The 12509-nt window shown below is 38.0% G+C and overlaps 1 protein-coding gene across 1 annotated transcript in view; it reads left to right on the top strand.

Moving 5' to 3' along the window:
• The first annotated feature begins 6449 nt into the window (after positions 1 to 6449).
• The window catches only part of TAF2 (TATA-box binding protein associated factor 2), a 100218-nt gene continuing 94158 nt past the window's right edge, over positions 6450 to 12509 (top strand). Inside the window, exons 1-3 of the mRNA XM_044684195.1 lie at positions 6450 to 6532; positions 8280 to 8334; positions 9401 to 9561. Of these exons, the coding sequence (XP_044540130.1) occupies positions 6450 to 6532; positions 8280 to 8334; positions 9401 to 9561 (299 nt within the window). The remainder of the gene's footprint in view (positions 6533 to 8279; positions 8335 to 9400; positions 9562 to 12509) is intronic.

Below are 12509 nucleotides of genomic sequence, written 5' to 3'. Positions count from 1 at the left end.
AAATACACAAATTTTGACTTACTCCACAAAGCCTTTTGATTGGGCAGAGCCAAGATGGCAGAGAGAGTGCACAGACCTATCTGATTTCTATCACAGTACATTCCAAAGAGCAATGATATGCTGCCTCAAAATGAATTCTGGAGCAGTATAACCCACAAAAAGACAAGATGGAGTAATTTTTCAGCCCAAAACAGCTTAGAAGGCCAGCAGAAGGGACCTAGTGCACCAGGGTGGAGTTGAAGTACAGTGTGGCAGGGCAGGCCCCAAAACAGGCCTTGGGCACAGCTGAAACAACAGCAGACTTCCAGAGCTCTACAGATGGGGGTGTGATGGTGGACAACTGTTCAAAAGGAGATTAGAGGAGTCCCTTTGCTGGCTCTGGGTGCAAGACTTATTGTATTACTCATACACAGAACCAGGTCACAGTCCTGGTGTGCAGTTGTAGGGTAAGGAGATACATCTACATGTATTACCACTTGTAGTCACAGGGGAGCAGGAGACCACAGTCACAGTACCAAGGCAGAAAAGAGTTGCTTTGTGTTACTCACCATAGCACAAGCAGAAGAGTATTAAACACACCTCTCCTCACATCATACCACCTTGGAAGTACTGAAAGCAGATAGCTCTCTAGAGCCAGTTCTAAAGGCAGCTGCAAAAAGAACCTAAAGCTTGGAACAGTGTTCCCTTCACCATAGTTATAGAGCTCAACATTAACTTTTTTTTAAACTAAAAGAAAATAAAAGGACCAGAAGATGAACAAACAACAAAAAAAGAAGAAACTCAACTTAGAAAGTTATTTTGGTGATAAGATAGACTCAAACTCAGAAGACAACAAAGTCAATACTGCTCCATCAAAAGACTCCAAGAAAAATATGAATCACTCTCAGCCCAAAAAGAATTAATGGAAAAGGTCAAAAAGGATTTTAAAAATCAAATAAAAGAGGCAGAAAAAAGTTGGGAAAAGAAATGAGTGATACCGGAAAATCATGAAAAAAGGAGTCAACAGCTTGGTAAAAAGGTGCAAAAAAAATACCAAAGAAATTATTATCTTAAAAAAAGAATAGGCCAATTGGTAAGAGAGTCATAATAATCCAAAGAAGTGAACTTCTTAAAAAGCAGAATTGGTCAAATGGAAAAAGACATACAAAATGCATTGAAGCTTCTTGACAGACGGAATTGGCCTTTGGGAAAAAGCATTTTCTGAGGAAAAGAACTCTTTACAAAGTAGAACTGGCCAAATGAAAAAGGAGTTACAAAAACTCACTCAAGAAAATTATTTCTTTAAAAGTAGAATTAGGCAAGCAGAAGCTAATGATTCCATGAAACATCAAGAAACAAAATCAAAAGACTGAAAAATGGAAGAAAATGTGAACTATCTCATAGGAAAAATAACTGACCTAGAACATGTATCCAGGAGGATAACTTAAGAATCATTAGACTACTTGAAAGTCATGGGAAAAAAAAGATACTTGGTGGCAGCTGGGTGGCTCAGTGGATTGAGAGCCAGGCCTAGAGAGGTCCTAGGTTGAAATTCAAATCTGGCCTCAGATACTTCCTAGCTGTGTGACCCTGCACAAGTCACTTGATCCCTGTTGCCTAATTCTGCTTTGGAACCAATATACAGTATTGATTCCAATATGGAAGGTAAGGGTTTTTAAAAAAATATTGTTTAGACATCTTTCAAGAAATCTTCAAGGAAAACATTCTTATATTTTTCAGCCAGAGGAAAAAATAGAAATCTAAAGAATCCACCAATCACCTCCTTAAAGAGATGCCCTAAAAGATGACTCGCAAGAATATTGTAGCCAAATTCTAAAACTCTCAGGTCAAGGAGAAAATGTTGCAAGCAGCCAAAAAGAAACAATTCAAATATTGTGGAGCTGCAGTCATGATAAGGCGAGATTTGGCATCTTCTACATTAAAAGATTAGAGTACCTAGAATATTATAGAAAGCAAAAGAGCTAAGACCTTCAACTAAGGATCACTTACCAGGAAAACTGAGCATAATCCTTCAGGAGAAAAAATTTATATTTAAAGAAATAGAGGACTTTCAAACATTACTGATGAAAACATCAGAACTGAATGGAAAATACAAAACTCAAGAGAATCATAAAAAGGTAAACAGGAAAGATAATCAAAAAGCCTTCAGTAAGGTTAGTTGGGAAGATGATTCTTGTAATGCTAAAGAACTTTATAATTATTAGGACAGTTAGAGAAATTTGTGAGTTGAATATGATGGGATGATATAAAAAATAAAGTTAAGGCTTAAGAAAAAGGAATACATTGGTAGGAGAGGGAAGGGAAAAATAGATTGTGGTAAATTATTGCACATAAAAGTGATATGAAAGAGTTCAGAGTGGGGGAGGTGGAGAGGAGAGCATCTAAACTTTATTCTCATCAGAATTGGCTCAATGCAGGAAGAACATACACAATTAATTGGGCAGAGAAAGCTGTTTTACCTTACAGGAAAATAGGAGGGGTAGGGGATAAGAGAAGGGGGAGAGGGCTGACAGAAAAGAGGCCAAATTGGGGAAAGAAAAGTCAGAAACTAAATAGTGGTAAAGTAATGCACAGTAATCATAATGATACAAATTTTTTTTACAAATACATAGAGAAATGAATTGAATATATAATAATACAATTCATTCCCCAATTGAAAAATGGTCAAAGGTTATACATAGGCAGTTCTCAAGCAAAGCAATTATAGCTCTCTATAATCATGAAAAAATGCTCTAAATAACTATCATTTAGAGAAATTAAAATTGAACTCTGAGATACTGCCCCACACCTATCAAATTGACTATATTATAGAAACGAAACTGACAAAAATTGGAAGGGATATGGGAAAGCTGGGACATGAATACATTTGTTGGTAGAGTTGTGAACTCTAATAATTCAGGAAAGCTATTTGGACCTATGCCAGAAGGCTCTAAAACAGTACAGTAATATCATTACTATTCAAAGAGATTAAAAAACAAAAAGGGGAAGGACTTATATGTACAAAAATAATTAAAGCAACTCATTTTAGGTGGGGACAAAGATCTGGAAAGTGAAAGAATACCTATCAATTCTGGAATTGTTGAGCAAATTATACTATATGATTTGATGGAATACTATTGTGCTATAAGAAATGACAAGCAGGAGGAGTTCAGAAAAACCTGGAAAGACTTAATTGAACTGAAGCAGAGTGAAATAAGCAGAACCAGGAGAACATTGTATAGTGGCAGGAATACTTTACAATGAACAACTGTAAATAACATTCTCAGTAATATAATGATCAAAAACTATCTCAAAGGAATCATAAAAAAAAAAATGCCATCTACTTCCGCATAAAAACTGAGTCTGGATCCAGCTCAAGGCAAACTTCTTTCACTTTAAGTTTTTTTTTGTTCCCTTCCAAGATTGCCCATGTAAAATCTATATAAGATTGCTTACCATCTCAAGAGGAATAGGATGTTAGAGGGAGGGGAAGGGAGGGAGAGAATTCAAGACTTGATATGCTTTGAAACTGTTATTACATGTAATTGGGGGAAAATCAATTTGAACTAAAAAACTAAACTATGTAAAGCTAACAATATTAATAATAGCTAGCATATATTTAGATAGCTCTTTCTTAAGTTTCTCTTAACACTTCAGTGCTGAATTAATTTTTTAACAATTGAATAAATAAATGTTGAGGGTGTGGGAGGTATTAGTTAAGGAAGGCTTCCTGACACTCGACATTTACTAAGTGCTTATTATATGCCAAGCACTGTGCTAAGCACTGGAATGATAGCTAAGGTGTAACTCTTAAGGTGTTATCAATAACTGCAAAGCACTTTACAGTTATCCTGTTTGATCCTCACTACAACCATGGGTGATAAGTGCTAAGTTATTCCCATTTTACAGTTAAAAAACAAGGAAATAGATTAAGTGCCTTCCTAAGGCCATACATCTATTGAGTTTCTTGAGGCTGAATTTGAAATCAGGGGACTCTGGGCCCCTTCATCTATTCAATGGGGATACTAAGGGAAGGAGGAGAAAGAAGTTTCTCCAGGAAGAAAGAGTGATTCAGGAAGAAGGCATGGGGACCACTTTAGCAAGTGAGAGGTCAGGTACATTGGTCACTCAGCTCTGCCCTTTTTCAGTTAAGCCTAGGTCTGACCATATCACCATACCCCTATTTTTCTTTTAATTATATTTTCCCCAATTATTTATAAGTAAAAATTTTAATCATTTTCTGACACTTTGCAATCCATGTCATCCTCCTCTCCTCCCCTCCCCAAGATGGCAAGTACTATGATATAGGTTATACGTGTGCTATGATGAAATTCGTATTTCCATTTTTTTCATGTTGTGAAAGAGTATTACTTATGTCAGGAAAAAACTCATTAAGGAAATAAAGTGAAGAATGGTATGCTTCAGTGTGTATTCAGACTCCTGTCAGTTCTGACTGACAGGGTTCCAACCTGTGGCAAATGAGACATAAGAGTTGAGTAGTACAGCAAGGCTTTATTGTGGGAAAGGGTTGGGTAAGGGGGGAAGCTGAAGGGAGTTGGGGGTTGCTGCAACCTGTAGATAGATGGCTAGGAGATCTCCACCTGGGTGGAGAAGGGAACAATCTTTTATAGGGTTGTGGTATGGGATGAGGTAACCTGTTGGTCAAAGTATGCCCAGTTGATTGGATAGTCCTAAGGGGGTTGGGAACCTTGGTCTCTGGTTGTGGGAAGTTCTTAGGCCTGATGGTCAGTGGTGCAGGAGGTCATTTGTCTAGGCCTAACAGCAAGTCCTGATGTTCTACCAGGTTTTACTGGGGGTTTGTCTCACTATTTGGACAGGTGCTGAGGGGGCTATTGTTCATAATTGGTCTTGGGATCTTTCAACTCCCATCATTTCCTTCTATCGTGGTTCATTATGAGCCCCTTAGAAGTTCTTTGGAATCTTTAACTCCTTGCCTTCTTAAGAATGAATACTAAATATTGGCTCCAAGGTAGAAAAGTGCTAAGGGCTAGGCAATCGGAGTTAAATGATTTGCCCAGGATCTCACAGCTAGAAGTATCTGAGGACAGATTTGAAGTGAGCCACCTAGCTGCCTGGCCATTAAAGTCATATCACAACTTGTTCCATACCTCAAATTATGGACATCTCTTCAGTTGCCAGTTCTTTGCCCTCACAAAAAGATCTGCTACAAATATTTTTTGTATAAGTAGGTCCTTTTTCCCTAGTAGTAATGCTGGATCAAAGAGTGCACCCAGTTTATTGATCCCTGGAATGGTTATATCAGTTCACAGCTCCAAGAACAATATTAGTGTCACAATTTTCCCACATCCCCTCCAACATTTAACATTTTNCCAAGAACAGTATTAGTGTCACAATTTTCCCACATCCCCTCCAACATTTAACATTTTCCTTTTTTATCACCTTAGTACTTTTGTTAGATGTGAGGTAGTACATCAGTTTGCATTTTTCTAAGTTATTTGGAACATTTTCCATATGATTAAAGATAGTTTTAATCTTCATCTAAGAACTGCCTGTTCCTCTTTGACTTTATCAGTTGGAGAAGGACTTTCTATCCATTTGACTCAGTTCTCTATATATTTGACATCCAGTCCCTTTTCTTTGCCTCCATTACCTCTAGATGAAATATAAAATCCTTGGTTTGGCGTTCAAAGCCTTTCATGACCTGGTCTCCAACCTTCCTCCTTTTTCCTAACCCCATCTTTCCCCTGCTTACAACTGTCTCCTTCCTACTCTGCCTTTTGGCTTTCCCAGCTTCTTTCATGTCAAAAAGCATTTAAGTGGCTGCTATGTGCAAGGTAGGGTGCTAAGCCCTAGGGAAAAATTGGAAACGACTGCTTGCTAAGCTCAAGGGGAAGGCTTCAAGGCAGTAAGCCCAGGAGCAGTCATTAGAGGCATATTTCCACATCCCTGCATCGACTGAAACACGAACCCTCACATTCGAATGTTTTAAATACATTTTGAAACGAATTTCATTCTTTCCTCCACTATTGATAAGCAACTTCCGGGCGCAGCCACTTCATCTCGCGCTACTTCCGACGTCGCGGCGGAAGTTAATGGTGACGTGTTTACGTCAGCCCTCAGCGGAGGCTCCTGGGAACTTTGGGTGCCGGCTATCTCCACACAACCGCCGGAGCGGCGGCTGCTGCTGTTGGGTGCTTGAGGCACTGTAGCTGCGGGAGGAACGGTCGCGCGCGGGAGCGCTGAGTTCCTGCGCCCGAATCTCCTTTTGAGTTACGGAGCCAGGACGTAGTCCGAACTGACGGGCAGCGGCCGGAGGCGGGGAGGGTCCGAGCAGGGCATGATTTTGTTGATGTTGACTGAACTTTTAGTGGGGTAATCAGGCCGTAACCGCTGCCGCCGGCGCGGCTGGGGTCCTCGGGCCGAGGGAGCCGGGGAATGCCCAGGAAGCCGAGAGGGAGGGGGCAAATCGAGCCCTTTCTCCGTTCTTCATGCCGCCCACTGGCTTAGAGCCCTGCAGGATGAACAGGAAGAAAGGCGACAAAGGATTCGAGAGCCCAAGACCTTATAAATTATGAGTATTCCCCTCTTTTGGTTTTCTTGTACTGTCCTTGTGTGCCTGGGGGTGTATCCGAAAGAGGGCTGGCCTTGGAGCCTAGGGGAGCTGGGGGAAATCTTCACCAGCTAGCGAGCCTGACTTAGCCAAGCTGGTTCCTCCGGGGAGATATAGGGAGTCCACTCTGTGCCGCATTCCCGTGCTGGTTCTCGGTCAATCAAACCACCCCTGGGAAAGTGACAGTCTTTCTGAGCCTCAGTCTCCCGGTCTGTAAAAGAGGAGGGGGTTGGACTCGATGGTTCCTTCCAGTTTTAAGTACAGTGAACCTGCTCAAGGAATTTCTTCAGGGGAAGAGGCAATACATCACAGATAAATAGAGAATATTTACAAAATAAACATGTCAACCATCATTATTAGAATAAATTTGAAGCATGTGTCAGTTTTCTGTTTGAAAGCTAATGAAGACTAGAGACCTTTGAGATTTAACTCCCTAATTTTAAATAGGAGGAAACAGGGGCCCAGAGAAGGAAGAGATTAGTTTGCCCATGGTCACTCAGGTAGTGAGTAGAACTAGGATTCAAAACCATGCCCCCTGACTCCAGATCAAATCCTGTTTCCACACTGCAACACACTGCCCAATTTTTGGTCAAAATGTTATCCAAAAGTTGAACGTAGTCAAGTGTCAATTTAAAAAAAAAGTCCATACAATCTGATTCCAGTTCAGAATCTTTCTACTGTACCACTCTGCCTCAAGTCTGCTCAAATCAGAGGTTAAACATAGTCCAGAGTCAGTTTTTTAAAGAAACATGCCCACACTGATTCCAAATAAAACTCTTTTCAGTATATCACACTGGTTCAGATCTGGTAAAAAATGTTCAAACTTTTAACACAATTTTAAAACATTTGTTAAACACATCTATGTGCCAGACACCAAATGAAGTGCTCTTGAAGTGTCTGAAATATGAATGCAAAAAAGAAAGACTCTTTCTGCTCAGAGTTTTAATCTAATGGAGACAACATGCAAAACATACATATATGTGTGTGTGTGTGTGTGTATATATATATATTTTTTTTTAAATATGTGAACAAGCTATATATAGGATAAATAGGAACTAATTATTAGGGAAAGCACTAGAATTAAGAAGGGTTGGGGAAAGTTTTCAGTAGAAGATAGGATATCAGTTGGAATTTAAAGGAAACCAGGGAGAAAAATGTAGAAAAGGGGAGAAGAGAAGGTACCTGGTATAGGACCATTGTGGAGAATTGTTAAAAGAAGTTCAAAACCAGTGATGCAGAAGAACTCTTAAGTGCAAATAGGTTGGGAAGTGAGGAGATGCTTTGTCTTATCCCTTCTCTTTAAATAGAAGCTTTATGGCTCCACCCTCCAATCAGAGGGGCAGACGGTACTGATGAGATAATCTGATTAACAAGGCTGATTGGACTTTGCAGGATAAGATTTCCCTATAAGTGGACATGGTTAAAAAATACAGAATGAGTGCAGCAGATTGGAAATTAGAAAATATCATTTTGAATATCTGCAGATTTTTAGTATAATATGCAGGGCAGTGTTAGCTTTCATTTTAATGAAACATAAAAATGTTTTAGTTGAACAGATATTCTTTATTCCACATATAATTTAAGTATAACAAAACTGTATTTAACTTTTTAAAAAAGGGTTGCTATATGTTTTCTATGTGGTATTTTAAAATAATTTAATGAAACTGTATCAGTACCTGTTTTTATATCTCGTCTTTTTATTTTATACAACCCATCAGGTGGTTTGCATCAACAACATAAATTTCCAAAGAAAGTCTGTTGTGGTAAGTATATTCTTTTTATTGATGCAATAATTCTTTGTGACCCCATTTGGAATTTTCTTAGCAAAGATATTGGTGTGGTTTGCTGTTTCCTTCTCCAGCTCATTTTGCAGATGAGGAGGCAGAGGCAAATAGAGTTAAGTGACATGCCTAGGGCATCTGAGGCTAAATTTGAACTCAATAAGATTCATCTTCCTGTTTTCAGGCCTAGCACTCTATCCATTTCACCATCCAGCTGCCCATTATTGATGGTATCCTCTTCAAAGAGCATACTTTTGTTCAGCTGTTGACTGGAAAGCCAGTTAACCAAGATTATTAAACTGGGGTGGGGAGAGGGGAGATTAACTAGACTCCCTGAGTGGAAGTCTGATCAGTTTTCATGCCTTTTTAATGTCTAATTTTCCTCATGCCTTTTTTCTTTCATATTTCTTACTATACTAATTGAAATAGCCAGGTAAAAGAGTTTTGATTGGTAAAGTGTTTCTGAAATGAAGTCAACTCTGTCCTTGGTAGATAAGTTGCTAGCAGTACTTTCAACGTAAGGAAAAGCCTTTTATTTCTAAATCCTTCATTTTTTCTTGTCCTTATTAAAGTTATTTGTCAGTAGGCCAAAAATAACCAATCAAAACTTTTTTGTAGGTAGGCTTAAAAACTTTATTTTTATCTCTATTTAATTTCAGTTTATTAGAGTTAGACCAATAATTTCACCTATCATAATCTTTTTTGGATCCTTGTTGTTTTCCAAAATTTTAATTAGTGCTCCTAGCTTTGTGTCATTTGCAGATTTAATAATCCTGTTATTTTTTCATTCATTGAAGTCATTATCTTGGGCTAATGGTTCCTTATTCCTTAGTTTAAGATATATTTTCCTGAAGAATAGAACCTACTAAAATTTGTTTGATCCAGTGAGGCTGATAGTAACATTCTCATTCTCTTTTTCATCCTATCCTTCTCTCTCTGCCTCTCCGAAATGTATCTCTCCACATGTATATAGATATGTGTAGAAATTAGTGTTTTAAAAAAAGAAATCTTTGACATAATGAACTAATATCTTTATATTTTTTTTCAGGGATTTGTGGAGCTTACAATCTTTCCCACAGTTGCAAACTTGAATAGAATTAAGTTAAACAGCAAACAGTGCAGAATATACAGAGTAAGAGTCAATGATTTGGAGGCAGCTTTTATTTATAATGACCCAACACTGGAAGTTTGTCACCATGAATCAAAGCAGTAAGTAACTAACTTTTAAAATCTAGAGGTAGCAAAAATTTGTTCTTGTTGAATCATAGTAACTTTTTCAATTGAAGATTTTCCTTGCTTTGTTAGTTGTCTGTATATAGAAGTAATTTTACATTTTTAATTTCTTTTTTCCCATCATTTTCCTGAGGATACTTTCTTTTCATATATGGCTCAAGGGTTATCTGTGCTTATCATTCCTTACCCATGTTGCCAAACTAATGGCACGTGTGCTAGAGGGGGTGGCTCCCTTCCCCCTCTCCATGCATGCCTGAGGGCATTTCTCATGTGACCTGCCCCTCTGCCCAACAGCCCAATGGGCTTCCCTCCCATCTCTGAGGTAAGGTGGGGGGTTCACACGTTGGGTAAGAGTTGCAATTTGGGCACCCAATCTCTAAAAGATTTGCCATCACTGTACTATTAAATTGGTTAGATTCTGGCTCTGCTATTTAGTATCTATTTTGCCATCTAACTAAAGTTACATTTATCTCTCTGAGTATCAGTTTCTTGAGGTAAAGGATTTTGGGGCATCTGCATGCAACTTTCAGGTGTCAAATCCTCTGACTAAAATTTTTAACAAATTAGCAAGCATTTATTAAAGGTCTTTGTGCCAAACATATAGTGCTAAGTACTATAGATACAAAGATAAAAAAAGAAACAGCTCCCTATTACCAAGAATCTATACCCACTCTTAATTTTCCAGTCTATAGTGGGAAACACTTTGTACATATACAGAAATATGCAATGGGATTTTGAAAGAGGGGCAGTAATAACTGGTAGAGTCGTTAAAGGCCTAATGTAGGAGGTGGCACTTTAGCTGAACTTTGAAAGAAACTTGGCATTTTAAGATATAGAGGTGAGAAGTTAGGGCTTTTCAGGCATAGGAACAATGTGCAAAGGCATAGAGTGTGCAAAAGTGACAGGAAGTAGAATATTATTTATAAAGGAGCAGAATGCAGTTTGACTGGACTATAGCATATATGAAAAGGAGTAATATATTATAAATGGAAAAGTTAGAACCAGCTTTTGAAAGATAAATGTCACACTAATGTCAAAGATAAATGCCAAGCAGAGGATTTTTTTATTTGATCCTAGGAACTAATGGAGAGCCCCTGGAGTTGAGTGAGCTGGAGAATTACTTAGTCAGAGAGACCTGTGCATTAAGAATATCATTGGCAACTATATGTAGAGTTTGAATTGGAGAGAGGAGAAATTTGAGGTAGGGAGACATTATAAGGCTATTTCAATTATAGAAGAAAAATGATAAGAGCCTGAACTAGGGTGGTGGCTCTTTAAGTGGAGAGAATGGTACAGTCTTATGAATTGGATATGTGGGTTTGAATTAAATTAAGAAATTGAAGTTTAGATTTTGAGTGTGTAGAGGGATTTCAGCAGAATTAGAGGTGATATCTAGGAAGCTTATTTTGGTGGGGGGTCATTTTCCTTAATGAATTTATACCATGAAAATATATGTAATCTTGAGGATACCAGTTTTATTTTAGCAAGCTGCTAGAACCTAGATAATAAGTAGTATTTTCAGGCAGGATACTTTTATTGAAGATGTTGATGTAGCCATGCTTGATTACACTTATAATTCTGGAATTATAAGCAGTGGCTACTTTTGACTTGAGATGCCTTACATTTTCTTTGTTTTCCCTCCCAATCTTTTTACTTGATTTTACAATATTATGGAGTCTTTAATATTTCTTAGAGTTGTTCATTTCTATTTGATCTGTTTTAAGGTAGTTTGTAACTTGGGTTTTGTACCTTTTCTGCTATACTGTTAATTCTTTTTTCATTTTTCTCCTCTCTCATTTTGTTTCCATTTTTTTCCTTTAGAGCTTTCATTTATGATATTATTTTAAACTTAAAAAAACACAAAAAAACTTTGCTTCATTTCCCCCTAAAGTTATCATTGATCTTGTGACCAAACTATGTTTTTTTTTTTTTGAGGCTTTGATTATAGGTGTTTTTGTGTTATATCCATTTTTGAGTTTGGCTATTAGGCATTCCCAGCATCAAAATAGTTATTTGTTTGTTTGTTTCCTCATACTTCCAGACTTAATTCCTAGACTGGGACTATGTTAGGGTCAGTATCTATTCATTTCTGGAAGGACTGTTTGATTTGTTTGGTCCTGACCTGCCTTATTTGATGTCTTGCCACTACCTTCTCTAGATATTGAATACCATTTTCTTTAAGGATCACAAAGATCCTGGCTCAGGCCAGGGAACTTTAATTAGTCCCTATGTAGTCTTTTCAAAGGCACAAGCTGATCAAAGGATGTGAGCGGGCAGTTGGCAAAAGAAGAAATTCAGGATATTAGTAACCATATAAAAATACTCCAAATCATTAATAATTAGAGGAATAACTGTTGTCTAGGGTTTTCCAGACTCTGGACCATGGTTTGGTTCTAGACAAAATAGCTACAAACTTGTTCCAGGTAGACTTTTAGCAGACACTTTCTGGTCCCAGCCCCCATCAGCTAGCTAGAAAGTTCTGCAGGTTCAGAATCATTGCACTGTTTGTTTACCCTTGTTTTCCTGTCTTTGGGTTAGAGGTACCATACTAAGGGCCGTGTTTTAAGTCCTAAGTCCAAGTTGGGGCTAGAGTAATAGCAGACCTATTCTTTTCCAGTAGTCTGGCTCTAAGGGCTCTTTTCCTGCATTAGAAGTACAGTACAATGATTCTGTTCTGTTCCAGGGGTCTGACTGTAATCCTGATATCTGTTTTTTACAATTCCTGCACTGTTCACTTGCCTTTGTGTTGAATGAATATGATCTTTTGCAGAATAGATTACTTACTCTGGTTTTTCTTTAGATTTCCCAGTCATTACTTAGCCTGACACTCTACTAAGATTTTTTTTTTCCCAAACATTTATTAATATTCATTTTTAACATGGTTACATGATTCATGCTCCTCCTTTCCCCTTCGCCCCCCCCCC

This window comes from Gracilinanus agilis, chromosome 1 (genome assembly GCF_016433145.1).
Source record: "Gracilinanus agilis isolate LMUSP501 chromosome 1, AgileGrace, whole genome shotgun sequence".
In the NCBI taxonomy this organism is placed as follows: Eukaryota; Metazoa; Chordata; class Mammalia; order Didelphimorphia; family Didelphidae; genus Gracilinanus; species Gracilinanus agilis.
The sequence above is the reverse complement of the archived record's forward strand: the minus strand, read 5'-3'. Positions and strand labels throughout refer to the sequence as shown.